The 18,149-nt window shown below is 40.4% G+C and overlaps 1 protein-coding gene across 5 annotated transcripts in view; it reads left to right on the top strand.

The window, feature by feature from the left end:
* The window catches only part of LOC307047197 (oxysterol-binding protein-related protein 10-like), a 139,871-nt gene extending 122,260 nt beyond the window's left edge, over positions 1–17,611 (top strand). For 4 of the 5 annotated variants that reach the window (XM_079693982.1, XM_079693980.1, XM_079693981.1 and 1 more), the window contains 5 exons: positions 2,674–3,196; positions 11,227–11,413; positions 13,872–14,054; positions 14,387–14,540; positions 15,538–17,611. In XM_079693982.1, the coding sequence (XP_079550108.1) occupies positions 2,674–3,196; positions 11,227–11,413; positions 13,872–14,054; positions 14,387–14,540; positions 15,538–15,582 (1,092 nt within the window). In that variant the 3' untranslated portion in view covers positions 15,583–17,611. The remainder of the gene's footprint in view (positions 1–2,673; positions 3,197–11,226; positions 11,414–13,871; positions 14,055–14,386; positions 14,541–15,537) is intronic. The other variant, XR_013810367.1, reaches the window with a different exon arrangement.
* The last annotated feature ends 538 nt before the right edge of the window (positions 17,612–18,149 follow it).

Below are 18,149 nucleotides of genomic sequence, written 5' to 3'. Positions count from 1 at the left end.
TATTTGGGCCGGGATGGTAAATAACACTCCCTCCTCTTTGCTTCCTCCACCCTCCTGGTTGTGGTTATGGATAGCAGTCAGACTCCTCTCATGTGATAGAGGCTTTACTCAAGGCCCAGTGCTCTGGACCACGGGGTGATGAGCTGACAATGTGCAACAGAAAGGGATTCTGTCCTCAAATACCTGGGAGAGGCTGGGACTACACCATAACTCATGTAGGGGGGATCCTTGTGATCCAACTCTTTGTTAGAACAACATCATTTATCCGCTTATGTAGACATTGGAAACCGTCTGCATATCTTTCCAATTATTCTCCAACCATTCGCTCTTGCCATGTCCATATTGACTGGTGCTGTGCCATGGGATCGACATTTGGGCTGCCCTCTGGCACGGCTCTGACAAAACACCCAATCTGAGCCTGAGCTGTCATCATTTGGACCGTCAGGTTGTGTGACAGGCCTGGCTTTATGTAATGAGGAATCCAATAGAGAGTCAATTATATTCAACCCCTTTACATGACATGAAACCATAGCTCAGTTTAGTTTAGTTTGTTAGTTAGTTAGTTAGTTACTGGCCTGGACGAAGCCTTTATGAACAACGTCATTAAATAAATACCATCCACTCCTAAATACCATCTTTACTTGCAAAGTATGTGGTGTCTCTGCTAACATTAAGTGTGGCGGCTCAATCCCCAGTTACATTTGAGTCGCCGAGAGGCTAAACTTGGCTTTAAACTGTGACGCGTTTTCGAAAAGAAAGTCCAAGTTGAAGCAATATACTTTTAAGGATATTTAATAAACAAAATCAAAACATAGTAACTATGGACAAAACGGTCAACAGAAAAAATGACAGCACAAGCTCACCCTCTGTCATGTGCACTCGACATCAAACAGGTGACTTATAAACCAAACCACACCCATGTGACAATTACCGGAAGTGCTCAACAAGCAAATAAAGGTGACGTAAATAATAATAATAATACAAATAATGAACTTGAGCTAAGTAGTGTTATGGCACCTACAATACTGGCCCCTAATTATAATTTCACAAAATTATAATTACTATAATAAATGACAATACACACAAAATATACGTCCAGATCTCTTTCTTGGATTATTTGTTCAGAGTTCATATGTTGCAGTCTTTTTGGAAAAGTGATCATCTTTTCTCACTAATCAGTATCAATAAAAGTGCTTAGTGTGGTTTGTGTGTGTACAGGGGGTAGTAGACAAAAAATAAAATAGGCAAAAATAGTCCGGAATTACCGGAAGTGCTCAACAAGCAAGAAAGGTGACGTAAATAATAATAATACAAATAATGAACTTGAGCTAAGTAGTGTTATGGCACCTACAATAAGCATTAAGCTAACCAGTCAGATAAGACTGGGCTTTTTGTTTCAGACTGAGGCAGTATGAAAACAATAAAGACCCTTTTGAACATTAAAACCTGTAGATGTGTCACAGTAGAGGCAAAAAAGATTTTTTGCAAATGAACAAAAATGAAAGCTGTTCTGTTCTGACGAATATATTGTCCTGTCTAAAGGACTTACACTTCAAGCTTTTTCACATGAAACATACAGTGTCTGCAATTCTTGTCATAGTGAAGCTGATTGGACATTTCCAAACCTGCTTTGAGGACTTTAGCCTGGAAAAAACAGGCTACTCATTGAAAACCTATTTCCTGTCAGAAAGGTCTGATTGAGCTCTAAGAAAATGCTCCCTGCGACCCTGTCACTTTCTGTAAAAAGGTCCATGCTGATGTTGCAACATATCTCTGTGAATCAGCATTTTCAACAATAAACACTGCAGTCAAAAACTCACAGCAGACTGAAAAATGCACATGAGAGCTCTGAGGGCTTGGGGACCCCAAGAAGGTAAATATAGCTCTGGAGTCATGGCAACATCAATATCATCATTCAATGCACACTAACTCCCTCAGGCCAGCAACATGTTTTCAATAATATTTCACATTCCTGTCTGCAAAATGTATTGTATAGTTGATTCTTTCCAATTCAAACCACCCCTTAACATGCAATGAAAAAAGCTGAAGTACAAAGTATTCAGGGTTTGCATTTGTTAGTTAACTGCAAGTTAGACAAAACTATTGTTTGGACAGGTGGCAAGACATTTTACCCAGACCCAAACACGCAGAACTGTTGAACAGTAATGCATATATGTTGTTTGTTTTTTGTTAAGTCTGGCAAACATTGCTAGTAATCGAAATAAAATTTAAAAGAATCTGAAATATTGCACTGCCTTGTAGTACTTTCAAAAAGAAGAAGTGTTCCTGAGATGACATTGGCCCCAAGCCAACTTGAGTTTGAGACCACTGGTATATATTTAAAAAATGGATTGATGGATGTTTTTAAGGTCAGACTAATCACATTATGGACCAGGTTTCTTTGACTTCTACTGGACACCCACTTTGTTCAATTGTGTTTCTTCTTCATATTAAACATAGGCTGTAGGTAGCTCCTATGTATTATGTCTTAATAATAAGTTATACCTCCAACGTTATGCCTACAACTAAATATCTTATCAAGGTGGCATTGTGTTTCATCATGGTTTAGCTAATGCACATTGGTCTAAGAATCCAGCACAAAGTGTGCACATAGTTCTGTGTGCACAGCGACATTCCTACTTTCAGTTGTCATCTCTTTCCATCCCTCTTCAGGTGGTGCTCCCTACCTTCATCCTGGAGAAGCGTTCTCTGCTAGAAATGTACGCCAACTTCATGGCTCACCCTGACATGTTCCTGTCCATCACCTGCGGCTGCACAGCAGAGGAGCGCATGATCCGCTTCGTGGAGTACTACCTGACCGCCTTCCATGAGGGCCGCAAGGGGGCCGTGGCCAAGAAGCCCTACAACCCCATCCTGGGCGAGAACTTCCACTGCTCCTGGTATGTGCCTCGGGTCCGCGTGCGACCCCTCAGAACTACCAACTGTCCCGGTCCCAACTCAGCACCCACAGACTCTACGAGCATTCCCGGGTCCCCACAGAGGGGGGTGGGTGGCAGCAGCAGGAAACACTCAGACTGCTATCATGTTAGTTTTGTGGCAGAGCAGCTTTCCCACCACCCTCCTGTGTCAGGCTTCTACTGCGAGTGCAAGGAGAAGAAGATGTGTGTCAACACGCATGTCTGGACCAAGAGCAAGTTCATGGGCATGTCTGTCGGGGTGTCTATGGTTGGGGAAGGTAAGAGAGCTAGAGCTTGATTGAAAATGGAATGTCTGCTTGATTTTCATATTATTGCAATGAGTTGCACACGAACACAATGACCGCGCCAAAATTTGAAAGGTTGTTTATTCATTTGTTTGGTTTTGTCATGCACTGTGCAGTGCACATAGCACTAAAGTGTTAGTTGAGGCTAACTATGGAGTCTTATCACATTATGCAAGGTTAGCTAATTGTGTTTTGGTGAAATATACTGTAGGCCTTCAGCTTTTGATGTCAGATGACATTGTTTGAGGTTTTCATCTCATAAGAATGTTTCACAGAAACCCTCAGCAACTTATTTAATGTTGGGTGAAATAAATGAATGTGAATGCCAAATACCAGTAGACAAATAAAGAGATGCAGTGATGAGATATTTCTGTAGGCAAACCTGGAAGTCAGCATCGCAAAGGCTCCCTCGAAAAACATTGTTTTCTTCCATTGGACTTACTTTAGAATATTGAAAAGAAGCGCTGTGGCTACCACGTGTTTATGATACCTACATGTTTTGATCAGCAGGATAATCTCCTCGTACAAAGTTAAAGCAGAAATTCAATTGCAAGAAGTAACTTAATTTATACGATTCTTCACTAAAGGTTGCTAACATAGTGAAGTGCAACCAACATTTTTATGACACATAGAAGCGCTGCACATTTAACCGGGGGGGTATTTACTGACTAATCTTACATTGTAGAAAATAAAGTTAAAATATGTTAAGCTCGTGTTAACCACAGATCTTATTTCAGATATTTTCCAATAATGTCACGATGAGGGAACCGTAAGTCGTAAAATGCTAACTCATTCCAGGTTTTCGGACTGCACAATTTTTTTTAATCATCGTCAAATAAGGTAATGTTGTTTTAGAAACATGTCAGAGCGATCGGATGGTGTCAGATGGACAAATGGCTGGCCATAATCAGACATCCACAGCTGTTTGTAGACTCAGAGCCTCCTCCTTCAGCTCAGTGAATCCCTACAGCAGCACTAACATTCCATCTGCAGCCTCTAATTGGACAAATGTTGTTCCAAAACAGACTGCCATATGTATGTGTTTATTCCATATGTAGTTATCTTGATCAGATCTTACACAACCGAGAGTAGGCTGATTGAAACAACGACAGAACAGTAGAACGGGATGAGAGTATTGAAGGGGGACATACTACGAATGAATTGGACACCCAAAGTTCAGGGTGCCAAATATCTCTTATGTTATCAATTCAATTGGAAGCACTGTTTTGTTAGCATTAACATTAGCGTGATTGTTTTTGTACTATTTGACTTTAACTTTAACTATATTATTTATTTGTTGTTCCTTTCTTCGCTTTTCTTTTCTCTTCACTATTATCTTTAAAGCGTCTTTGAGCAGGTAAGGGTTAGGCATGTGTTGGTTATGGTTAAGGTTAGGATAAGTCTCCAGGAAATGCATGTAAGTCAATGTAATGTCCCCTGTGTGTGTGTGTGTGTGTGTGTGTGTGTGTGTGTGTGTGTGTGTGTGTGTGTGTGTGTGTGTGTGTGTGTGTGTGTGTGTGTGTGTGTGTGTGTGTGTGTGTGTGTGTGTGTGTGTGTGTGTGTGTGTGTGTGTGTGTGTGTGTGTGTGTGTGTGTGTGTGTGTGTGTGTGTGTGTGTGTGTGTGTGTGTGTGTGTGATCTGACATGTAGTTTCCAGCAGTAATAATTCACTTTTGTTTTATTGTTTAGCTTCAATTTGCAGAAATCACTGTTGAATTACTTCTCCTAACCATAATGTTTTAATTTGCAAACGTTTGATCATTTGGAATTCAGAGATACATGTTCCATGTTTATGCAGGGCAAAGTTGCCTTGGAGTCAAGTTGGCTTGACTCTTATGGAAGTTTACATTACTCTATTAGCTTAGAATTAAGGAACAATGTTACATTACAATTTGGGGCGACTTTGACAAAGGAGGTAGATTTGGTGGTTCAGTCCCCAGCCCCTGCAATTAGCATATCTGTGTATCCTCAGTTAAAAATGGCTCGTTATGCCAGAGTTCTGTGTGGGTGCGTGAATGTTAGTCTCCCTGAGCTGGTGGTGGGCATTTAACAATGTTAAGGTTATGTTTCTGCTATTATTTAGGACAGGTGATAGTGCCTCAATGCAGCTTTTAGTGCACATATCTAAATTAGTTTAACTACATTATGACGTGCGATGTTGGAAGTCTGCAAGTGTGGATCATAACAAGTTTTTACCATGTTAACATGTAGTCGTGTAACTGAACTGTGAAATGCAGTGTTATATCAAATGGCCTGCTTTTAAATTATTAAGTCAGTAGTGGACCGGTTGACATGTCATTTGTCTTTGGACGCTATCATTTACTTTTAGTTAAAGTTGTTCAAGTTTGACCTGGCTCCTGTGAGCACCTTGGGCCTTCACTCAAGGAAGGTTATGTAACACAAGTCAGATTTAAGATATACGTGCAGACTAAGTGGCCCAGGAACTTGAGACATTGACTTAATGGCCATTTGGGGTTCTATACTACAAGATCAGAGATAAACTCTCAGTAAGGAATAAATGCATTACCCGAGGGTTAGTGCAAACATCTCCCTCTGGCATGCACAGACACCTTAGCCTCTCATGTAAACTCCTTAAATGCTACTGAGCTGGGCATGTGGTATGTGGTACAGCCCAGATAGCAGCACTACATGAAGCATTCCAATGATTACACTAAGGAAACGTTATCATGCCCCTAAGGCATGCACTTGATTCACCCCCTGAGCAACAGTGAGGGCCAAACTCTGTCTTACTGTTGATGGAAGGAGTTGGCCCTCAACAAGGCCTCTGTTAAATACAGGCCCCAGAGGCACAAGGATAATATTTTGCAATGAAATGTACCGTGGCACGAAAAAGTAACCCAGTTTCTAATGTACACTTATTCATGATATTACAGCCTCCTGCATTAATCTGCCAGCTCCCTGCAGCAGTGAACAGCACGATTGACTGAATGCAGCATGTGGGTCATTGTTTCACACGCACACGCACGCACACACACACACACACACGCACGCACAAGCGCGCACACACACACACACACACACACACACACACACACACGCACACACACATGCCTGCACATAATAGAGTGAACCCATGTGGGAAACAAATCTATGAAACACACACATGGTGAATTCTTTAACACAGCCCTAACTATAAGTAAAAGAACGAGCAGGAATTGAAAGAGAAATGCCTAAAATATATATAAACTTAACACAGAAGGTAAGGCAATTTCTGTTTGGTAGATGATTTCTGTGTTGTAACAATTGCCAATACATTTTATTCCGTTGGAAAACCTGTTTTCTTACCTTTCAAATGGTGCCACATTTGTGACGAACATGCATTTGTGGGATGAGCAGCAGAGCTGAGTATGTGGGGTGTGCCCCTGGAAAATGTGACAAATCTCCTCTGCCAATGCCAAACAGCTTTTTTGTTGCTGCTGACTCTAGTTTGGTGGATTGGATGATTGAAGTCTGATAAATAAAGACATATTGGCAACAATTGATTTATTAACAATTGATTCATTTAACAAGCAGCCTCAGTAGCGTGTGGAAGAGCCAAACACAGCCACAACAGCCTCTCCTCCTCATGCTGTCACCAGCCTGCTCACACCCTGCTGTGGGATGGCTTCCCATTATTCAACCAGTATTTGTCCCAGGTCAGCCAAACGTGGTTGTGTTGGTCCCTTTGACACGGACAGCAGGGCCAAGTTGATCCCAAAATGGGGTTCCATGGGGTTGAGGTCAGGACTGCAGGTCATCCCATCTTCTCCTCTCCTACTCTATCGGTGCAGCAATCAGCAAAGCCTTCTCTGCGTCTTCTCCACACTGTGAGCCTACCATCCATGTGCCGTAGGCAGAATCTGGACTCATGTTGAGGTTCCAGTGCTCTGAACATAATGTTCCTCCACATGTTGAGGTTCCAGTGCTCTGAACATAATGTTCCTCCACATGTTGAGGTTCCAGTGCTCTGAACATAATGTTCCTCCACATGTTGAGGCTCCAGTGCTCTGAACATAATGTTCCTCCACATGTTGAGGTTCCAGTGCTCTGAACATAATGTTCCTCCACATGTTGAGGTTCCAGTGCTCTGAACATAATGTTCCTCCACATGTTGAGGCTCCAGTGCTCTGAACATAATGTTCCTCCACATGTTGAGGCTCCAGTGCTCTGAACATAATGTTCCTCCACATGTTGAGGCTCCAGTGCTCTGAACATAATGTTCCTCCACATGTTGAGGCTCCAGTGCTCTGAACATAATGTTCCTCCACATGTTGAGGCTCCAGTGCTCTGAACATAATGTTCCTCCACATGTTGAGGTTCCAGTGCTCTGAACATAATGTTCCTCCACATGTTGAGGCTCCAGTGCTCTGAACATAATGTTCCTCCACATGTTGAGGTTCCAGTGCTCTGAACATAATGTTCCTCCACATGTTGAGGTTCCAGTGCTCTGAACATAATGTTCCTCCACATGTTGAGGTTCCAGTGCTCTGAACATAATGTTCCTCCACATGTTGAGGTTCCAGTGCTCTGAACATAATGGTCCTCCACATGTTGAGGTTCCAGTGCTCTGAACATAATGTTCCTCCACATGTTGAGGTTCCAGTGCTCTGAACATAATGTTCCTCCACATGTTGAGGCTCCAGTGCTCTGAACATAATGTTCCTCCACATGTTGAGGTTCCAGTGCTCTGAACATAATGTTCCTCCACATGTTGAGGCTCCAGTGCTCTGAACATAATGGTCCTCCACATGTTGAGGTTCCAGTGCTCTGAACATAATGTTCCTCACATGTTCCAGTGCTCTGAACATAATGTTCCTCCACATGTTGAGGCTCCAGTGCTCTGAACATAATGTTCCTCCACATGTTGAGGCCTCCAATGCTCTGAACATATGTTGCCTCACAGTGCTCTGAACATAAGTGTTCCTCCACATGTTGAGCCCACATGCTTGAGGCTCAGTGTGCTCTGAACATAATGTTCCTCCACATGTTGAGGTTCCAGTGCTCTGAACATAATGTTCCTCCACATGTTGAGGTTCCAGTGCTCTGAACATAATGTTCCTCCACATGTTGAGGTTCCAGTGCTCTGAACATAATGTTCCTCCACATGTTGAGGCTCCAGTGCTCTGAACATAATGTTCCTCCACATGTTGAGGCTCCAGTGCTCTGAACATAATGTTCCTCCACATGTTGAGGTTCCAGTGCTCTGAACATAATGTTCCTCCACATGTTGAGGCTCCTGGCAACCGTACGAGACCCGAGATTGGCTGCTGTTTGGCATTGGCAGAGGAGATTTGTCACATCTAAAGGAAATATAAATACCCAAAAAAGAAATGCAATTAGAATAGGAACATTTTTTAAGGAATACATGAGAAAATGTGGACAGTAAATCTGGATTAAAAAGTGGTAGTAATAATAATAATGATAGATTTATCCTGTAAGCGCTTTTACAGGTGCTCAAAGTCGCTTTACAGAGATAGTGAAAAGAAAAGAACAACAAATAAATATAGTTGAAGTCAAATAAAAAATCAAGCAATACAACAACAATCACACATTAAAAGCCAGATCGAAGAGGTCAGTTTTGGTAAGTTTTTTTAAGGTGGTGAGGTCAGTGCAGTCTCTGATGGTTTGTGGGAGTGAGTTCCAGAGGGAGGGGGCAGACACGAAGAAGACTCTGTTCCCCAGGTTCGGTGCTTGATGCGGGTGGGGAGAGATAGGAAGTAATGTGCAAAATTGTCAGTTGAACCATTATAGATAATAATGCCATTGTTCAGTGTGAGGTTTTTGCAAGTATTTTAGATGAGGAGCAGTGTGTGTACAGTATGTTTGTGTGTGTTAGTGTGTCTTTGGAAAACAGATGTGTTGTGTACGACCTGGGTCCAGGTCAGCAGACTGGGCACAGGACAGCTGTCTGTTATATAAGCAGCGGGGGGCTGGACGTGTGCCCAGGAGGCAGACTGACAGAATACTTCAGACCTTTTTACAATACATGGCTCAGACTACAGACAGGAGAATAAATCCAATGTACAATGGGGCTAACCACCGTCAGTAGGAGTTCCTCTGGGCTCCATGAATGTCTGAAGGAAATGTCACGGCTATCCATTCAGAGGCTGCTGAGATGCTATAGTTGTGTTTATGTGTGTGGAGATTGAAAAATGTTCAGTGTGTTCTCTAATGCAGGCACCACAGGGATCAAATTAATAAACTGACATATGCTATGCTAACAAATGCCAATAATATAGCACAAACCCCCACTTCTGCTAGAAAAAAGAGCGTCAAACCTGGAAGAAGAACTAAAACCACGTATTTATAGTACGTAAGATGTGCATCTGGAATTTCACTCACTAAAAAAACAACACAGCTGACATACTGTATATTTGCATTCAGAATCCCAACAGTGCTGCCAATGAAAACATCAAACCGCTAGTTATTTGTGCCAGTACCAATACATTGACCCAATTTGAGCAGAGCAATATGGATGTGGAGTATGGCCAACGCGGTCATGTCGTGAGCAGCCTCAATAGTCAAGTTGCTTTCTTGTACTAATTTAAACAAACTAACCAAGAAGGCTTTATTTCTGCATTTAGTCTGAAAATGTCACTTTGTCCAAATAAGGGAAGACTACAAGTAAAAAATAAGCAGAAGCCACCAGATAGGGCTGCTCAATTAATCGTATTTTAATCGCGATTATGATTATGGCTTGCAACGATTACGAAAACAACGTAATTGAAATAAAACGATAATTTTTTTATTATTATTATTGCTTTTTCTTTGTTTTAATTTTTATTTGCTTTTTCAGTTGAATTTTTCAGTTGAAATATACTGTTCACATTTTTTTTCTCTAATAAATGGATGTTTTCAAAGTCAATGAATTATCGCATTTAATAATCGCAATTACAATTATTGACCCAAATAATCGAGATTATGAATTTTGCCATAATTGAGCAGCCCTACCACCAGAACAAGGAGCAAACAATGCACCTGAGGATTCACCTGAAAGTGTTGTGGTGCTCACTGAAATCCTCAAGAAATTAGAGAATTTTGATTTGACAAAAGCGCTTATCACCAGTCTGCACATTCAGAAGCAGTTGGAAGATAAATGTGAAGATCTTGAAAGACATGCTTGACAGAATAATAAAAAAATATTGTCAATGCCTGTAAAATGAGGGCAAAAACACGTCTGATTTTGTGAAAAAACAGTTTGGAGAAAAACTGCATGTCTATGAGGATATCACCACTGAGTGAGCACTGGGCAGCCGGTTTTATTGGACAAAGGAGCGGCCCAGGTCAATAATTGCTGCTAATAGATTATTGTGTTGACCCTGATTGTTTTATTTGTTATGTTACTGTAAAAGTTTGCTAAGCTTCTGGCAGCTGTGAATACAGACAGACCATGTATTTTTGAGACAGGAGCAGATAGTAAACCTGCTCCTTGATATCATGGGCTTTAAACTGCGTGTTTTATGAACCATGAGTGGAACAAATGAATGAATGGATGACAGGATGGATATAGTATGAACAACATACACATTGGAGCTACATGGACCTCTGAACGTTTTTTTTTTTTGGATAAACAAGCTTTAATATGATGGTTTTGATAGAAAAAGAAAATATATGCTATGCCATGTCCTACTATATCCTCTTCTGTCTGTCGCTCAGGGTTGACCATGAGACTCATACACACACACACACACACACACACACACACACACATACACACACACACACACACACACACACACACACACACACACGCGCGCGTTTATTCTGACGCTCCGCTATGATGCAACTCTCTCACATTCACACACATTACGTTTATTTTCTTCACATTGACAATAATAACACTGCTTTCTCCAGGGAGGGACAAAGTCCTGGATGGGCGGCGGGTCTGTGCAGGATTAATAAATCCAGATCTTTGAGTTCTAACGGAGCAGTCCTTAGTGGTGCCTCATTTCAGTGAAGATCCTTCTGTCTGCTGAGCTGTGAAATGTGTCCTGTTTCTCCCAGGTGTGCTGTATTTGCTGGAGCATGATGAGCAGTACGTGTTCACTCTGCCCTGTGCCTACGCCCGCTCCATCCTGACTGTGCCATGGGTGGAACTTGGGGGAAAAGTCAACATCAACTGTGCCAAAAGTGGATACTCTGCCAGTGTCACTTTCCACACAAAGCCCTTCTACGGAGGAAAAGTACACAGGTAGGCAAAGAAAGCTAATATCCCATCCCATTGGCTCTAATTTTGCAACAGGACAGAGAAATGCAGATTTGTGCCGAAAAACCCCCCACAAATGTAACACTTTCTCCTCCCACCTCAGCAAAAATACAACAGTTTGAAGCCAATACATCTACAAGTGTAGGCTCAAAATATAGAATAGCAGCAAATTGACAATGTTTGAAAATGGAAGACGCACTCAGATCCTTTTTATGGTCCGAAAATACTCCATAACAAGTAAAAATCCTGAATTCAAAATGTTACTTAAAGGGGACCTATCATGCAAAATGCACTTTTTTATGTACATTAATATGTGTCCCCGGTGTGTCAGGGAACTCACAAAGTGTCAGAAAACAAAACCCACTCTTTTCCTCCGTACCCAAATCTCTAAAAACGGGGGTACAACGGAGCTGATCCAGATTTGCGTCCGACATGACGTAAATCAAATCATATCTATCAGCATCAGAAACAATGCCTGATGTGTTTTGTACGGAGCCCCCTAGGGGACATAGAGAAGAATGAAAAAAAAAAACTTAATTTAGCTAAATGTATTTCCGGGTCAGTTCGGCAACAATGGAGCGGTTCATCGATTTTTACTTTGAGCTTGGCCTAAAATATAAAGATATAACATCAGTGCTTGGCACGGGTTTCACACAAGTGTCCTCAAGAGAACACTCAGAGCGAGGGGAGATGCACGTTGCAAAGCATACTCTGAGCTGAGTTATTGACAGATTCGAATTTCGCGGATCAATAACTCATGAACATGACGTTGTAAAAATGCAAACAACATGACTTTACAATCATAGCAAGGTAGACAACGAACTACAGGGTCATTTTTATCAGAACAGTTCGATACGTGCCGCCATCCGAGCTAAACATCAATAATTGGTCACAATCTGCAGCTTCTGAGAGAGAAGAGTGCTTAGGGACCATCTACAAACTGCAACGCCGAAAACATTATACTCATAGAAAAATTCAATAACTTCATTTTTTTAAGATGTAGTGCTATCAAAATCTCTTAACACATCAGTGGTTATGTTGTTGTTACAGTATAAAACTTATTTTGAAGAAATATGCTTTAAAATATTGTGCAGGCTTTTTTATTTCAAACTATTTTAAATTACTTTGATATTTTACAATGTACTGCAACCAAACCCCCTTTCACACATGAATAGTACATTGCTGCTCATACTACATCAGGGTTCTCCAAACTGCGGCCCGGGGGCCATTTTGAATCGGCCCTCAGCTAATTTAAAAGTGTAATGAAATATGGCCCACAAATTAAACTTGTGCATGTCTTATATTGTACTTCTTAAACATATATGTTAATAAGCCCACATTTTCTAACAAATCTAAGTTGCTAAGAAAAAAGCTCAATGATGTTATATCTTTATATTTTAGGCCAAGCTCAAAGTAAAAATCGATGAACCGCTCCATTGTTGTGGTTTCTGTGTTGCCGAACTGACCCGGAAATACATTGAGCTAAATGAAAAGTCTTGCGAGATCTGGACGAAATATGGTCTTTGTTTACATTAGCAAGCATCGCTAACACTCAGAGCTAACCTGTACTGGAGAGACTATGTGTAAAAAAGCAGGAAATAAATAAAGGAACTCACCTTGTGGTAAACATGCAAGAGAAAAAGCATTTGAGCTCCTTACTGTTTCAGAAATAATGCTTGATGTGGTTTGGAGCATGATGGTGTTTAATCACGGCAGAATTTAATTGTATCTGCCAGAAGAATTCTGAGCAGGCATTAGCTCCCAAGCTAAGGACCCAACATCAGCATTTCTTTAACAGGCCTGAAACAGAGGGATATGAGGGATGTCTAAAATGCATGATCTGTTTGGTATTTTGAGCAAAACACATCATAGACATGTTTTTATATATTTGTACATCTAATCTGAGACCCATAATATATGCCTAAAAATAGCATAATAGGAGGCCTTTAAGTAGAAATAGATAAGTATTTTTAGCCTAATTCATTTTTCCAGCATTAAGATTCACTTACTGATGCCCCAGCGGCAATTTTAGTTTAAGTGAAGTTTCTATTTTAATCCTTTGATTAGCAGTTACAGTAACAAAACATGCTCTGGTGCGCCGATCCCACCAACACCTGTGAGTGTGAATCCATACGCCTACTGCCTGAATCTGCTTTATGGTTTTCAGTTTCTTTGTTCATTTGTTCTGTTTTTAATTCAGTCGGTGAACCTATATGTTCATAAAATAGTGCGTGTGAGCTTAACTGTGTTAAACTAAAATGGAGCATTTTCATTTGTCAGCTCAAATTTTATTTCTGTAGTATGTGCTCATGTGTTTCATTGTTGGTATATAGGCTACTGCCTGAATATGCTTCATGAAAGGCAGGTAACTAGTAATTGTAACGAAATGAATTTTTAAATGAACCCTTCTCACACTGTGAATGCTCCTGTTGATTTCCCACAGAGTGACAGCAGAGGTGAAGCACAACCAAACTGGAAACATAGTGTGTAAGGCACAGGGGGAGTGGAACGGGGTGCTGGAGTTCACCTACAACAACGGGGAGAACAAGGTGATAGACACCTCCAAGCATCCAATCATCAAGAAGAAGATCCAGCCTATAGAGAAGCAGGGCCAGTATGAGTCCCGGTGAGTTTCTTTTTATTACAGCATCGTCATCATTATAGTGGAGCGGCTAAACAGCCTAAATTAAAATGAGAAATAAAAAACATGTTATCAGTGTGCTCTTATTATTTTTGCCCTCTATTTTAGGACTTCCCTTTAACTGACTTTGCTTTTTCAAAACGTTTAAAACTTGTTTTTGTTTTTTTTATATATTGCTGTTAATCGATTCTTTATTGACCCTAGACAAATATTTGGGAAATACTGTTTACATTAATGTTATACTTTTGCAAGCTAAATTCTCCCTGTTTCCAAGGCATAATCATGAAGATTTTCTTGTTCTGTTTCTTTTTCACTAGGCGTCTTTGGCAGCACGTAACAGCGTCGCTGAAGGGAGGACATTTGGACGCAGCCACAGACCATAAACGCTGCCTGGAGGACAGGCAGCGCCGCGAGGCCAAACAGAGAGCTGCGTCCCACAGCCCCTGGAAACCCAAATACTTCATTAAAGAGGTGAGGGGGGGCAGATATCCATATGTCAATTGAAGGCACCAGTTTTAGGGTCTTTGTCATCACAAGTTGTCAGGTTTATGTTCTGAATTACCTGTTTAGGAACTCTGCCCAATCAGAGTGGTGCAGTGATGCTTATTTATTTGTTTGTGGAACAATACGTGAAAATCTTTTAAGCTTGTGCTAACTAAAACACTTATTTCAGGATTCTAACCACAAACACGTACAAAAAAACATTGTTTTCTAAAAGATGGAACCAGAAGTGGTGACATGCCAAGTAATTTCCAGGTTTAAGACTCATTCCTGTACCACTTTATTAAGTACAGCCATCTTTATTGATTTAAAGGCTAAGAAAGAAGTCAATCTCCCAATGTGCGCATTGTAATTCCTGTTTCTCTGTTTGTGATGGAGGACAACTTCTAAAGCACTTAGACATACTCACAAGGAATGCAGGCCTGTGTGGGGCTCTCAGAGGAGGATGATCATGTATCAGAGAAGATTTCAAGTCTTTGCTCCCACCTGCTTGATCACAGGGATTAAAGGCATACACTTGATGTAATGTTTCGACACCATGTGCATCTTCATCAGTCACCCGCCCTGTAACTATGAACAGCCACAGGTGGTCAGTCATATTGATACTTACACTCAGAATACTTTTTTTATTTTGTTTCTGATATTCAGAGACTGTTATATCGTGTTTGTATTGTTATTTTTGTTTCTTTATAGCTTTTTCTTATCTCTTCAGATAATATAGATCAAATATTTGTTTCGTTTTTTGGGGGATTTTGTGTTTATTTTTAGCATTATTAATACATATAAAAATAACAACAATAATATTTTACAATAATATTAAATATATAATTATTAATAATAAATGAAATATATAATAATAATATGAATGACACAATCAATAATAAGAATTATAATAATACAACACAAAATTATAACAATAAATGTATATTGTAATATTATCAACATTATTGTATGTGTGTGTGTGTAGGGTGAAGGCTGGGTGTATCACAACCCCCTGTGGAAGGCGCAGTGACGCGGAGCAGCTCTCCAATCCCAGGCGACAGATCAGGCGACGGAGGCCGATCGCTGGCCGACACAGACATGAGGAGAGTCAAACAAATAGACAGACGGACAAACGGAGAGCAAGACACACGGACGGATAAAAGAGAAAACAGAACAAGTGCTACCAAAGACAACCCGAGGAAACCGGCCACATCTCCAGTTCTGAGCGTTCAGGAGTGTGCTGGTTCAGCAGTGAGCCTCTCTTGAGATTACAGGTTTCAGACAAAATGGGATTTTTTCACTTCTGAACAAACCCCTGTAAACAGCTACTGCCCATCTCACTTTTTAGTTGTTTAGGAAATGTATTAACTGTTTTGCACAATTCACTGTACAATACAATGTGTGTGTTTTCATGTACAGGTGTATGCTTGTAAGAATGGATGGGTGAACTATTTAGCTACAACCCTATTTTATAGAATCCAGAGGGGGCAGGGCTAGTTTAGTTTGAAGCTGCAGAGCACTGATCCTCTCTGTGATGGAACTTATTTAAACTTAATATGACAAACTACTTTATTCAATATAAATAGTGTTTTATCCGAAGTCATATTCCTTAGGGGAAGGTGTCCTCAAACTGTTGTACATACATTTCTTATATAACTTTCTCTGGCATAACATCTTATAAATCCCTCCAGCCAACCACTATGTTACTGTAGAAAGTGGCTGGAAAAGAAGTGAAGCCTGCTGAATCCAGATCTCAATGGAACATTTACTATGCTGCAGTTTGATCTTAGGAAAAGATGTTGCTTTAAATGGGTCAGTTCCCCCATATAAACTCTTAAAACAAACATGCTATCTCACATCCCTCCGGTGATATCTCTCTATTAAGGTGGTTTTTTATTTTTAAGATACCTGCCCTCCATCCAAATACAACAGAATTGATGCTTAGAGAACAGAAACATTACATTTGACATGACACTCCCATTTACTGTTAATTTGATTTGGGATAGCTGATTAAAACATGGTTAGAATCACAATAAAATAAGCTAGCTGAGCCTGTGCTTATTGAAACAACCTTAGCTTTTGCTGTAACTTTAGCTCTTACAGTGCATTCACAGGATTGGTGATAAACAGCGTTTTGTTTTTCTTGTTAGCTGATCGGTTGCACATCAAGAGATCAGGGGTAAACAAGGTCAAAGTTGAATTCATTTGAACTTTGAGTGTCCGCCTAGTCGGGCTGCAACACTCTCTTTATAGAAACACAACGTCAGCGCAGAGCCATTTTGCTGCTTATCATGTTAATGCAGCTTAAGGTTAGCGTACTTGGCTAACCTGTTGACTCTTCTCCGTAGATAAGTTATTAAAGTAAATCATTTTTGCTCATGTTTAGTTGTATATTTTGACTAAAGCTTCATCTTTGTTTTTCAAGTGTGATGGACTTGAGTTGACCCCCTGCAATTTTCTTGCTCCTTCTTCAATGAGCTGCTCTACCTCTGACAAGGTGGGTCAAACCAAAACTCCATCACCTCAAAGATAAGACATCCATAATGAATAATACATCAGCTTTCTTTAACCTCTTACCTTTCCTTCCTCAGTTCCTCAAACACCTGCATCTGACCAATAGGGCACAAGTAATGACTGAAATGTGTGGGAATACCTGATGAGTTTCTGCTGTTTGTAACTGATAAGCACCACAGTGCACTTTGTACATATGTCTGTTGTGAGGCCATGATGCTCAGTGCACCAGTGTGGGGTGAAATAGTCTAGCTGTCCACTGGATTATACTAGTATGTTTTTTAACAGAGTAGCAGATCAAAAAGGAATATTTAAAGTGTGTGAAGTAGCTGACCTTAAGCATAATAATGAGTATTTTAATCTACGGATCCCCGCCCTGAAACCATTTAGTTTTAATTCATATTTATTGGCAATGTTCTCCAGTGCCGCCGTGTCATCACAAAGCTTCAACAGCCCCCTTGTCCTATCTCATCGTATACAACAAACCTATGCAACACTTCTGCAGACGGTCGTCTCCTATTTGTTTAAAATAAAGATCTTACCAAATGTGTTGCCTCCTGTTTTGTTAGGTGCTTCTTCTTTCTCTTGGATTACCACTTGACAGTTTATCAGAGCGGAAAGCAGTTAGAGTAAATGAATACTACAATGCGAACTGCTCCATGACAAGTAAACATCCTTCATTCAAAAATATACTGAAGTGACTATATAAATGTTATCAGCAAAATAGGCTTGAAGTAAAGAACAGCCCCCTTTAAAAGATATATTAATGCCAAATGTATTTGTAATTGAAAATAAATAAAGAGACATTTAGTGTAGTACAAGTACCTCCAGATTGCAAATAAATGAAGAACTCAAGTAAAGGTATTTGCTTACTTTCACTACTATAAATAGAAGGATAAATGAAAAGAAACGGTGTAAAGATGGCCATGGATTACTGCACTGACAGTACCGTATGTAAAATATGGAGAACACAGTACAGATGAACCCTTCTGCTCCTAACTGCACAATGTTCATTGCTCCAGAGTAAAGAACATGATTCAGAGTATTGCCTTGTGGGAAAACTGCACCTCATTGCATATGTTTGCT

Source organism: Notothenia rossii (genome assembly GCF_949606895.1).
Source record: "Notothenia rossii genome assembly, chromosome: 7".
Taxonomy (NCBI): Eukaryota; Metazoa; Chordata; class Actinopteri; order Perciformes; family Nototheniidae; genus Notothenia; species Notothenia rossii.
The sequence above is the reverse complement of the archived record's forward strand: the minus strand, read 5'-3'. Positions and strand labels throughout refer to the sequence as shown.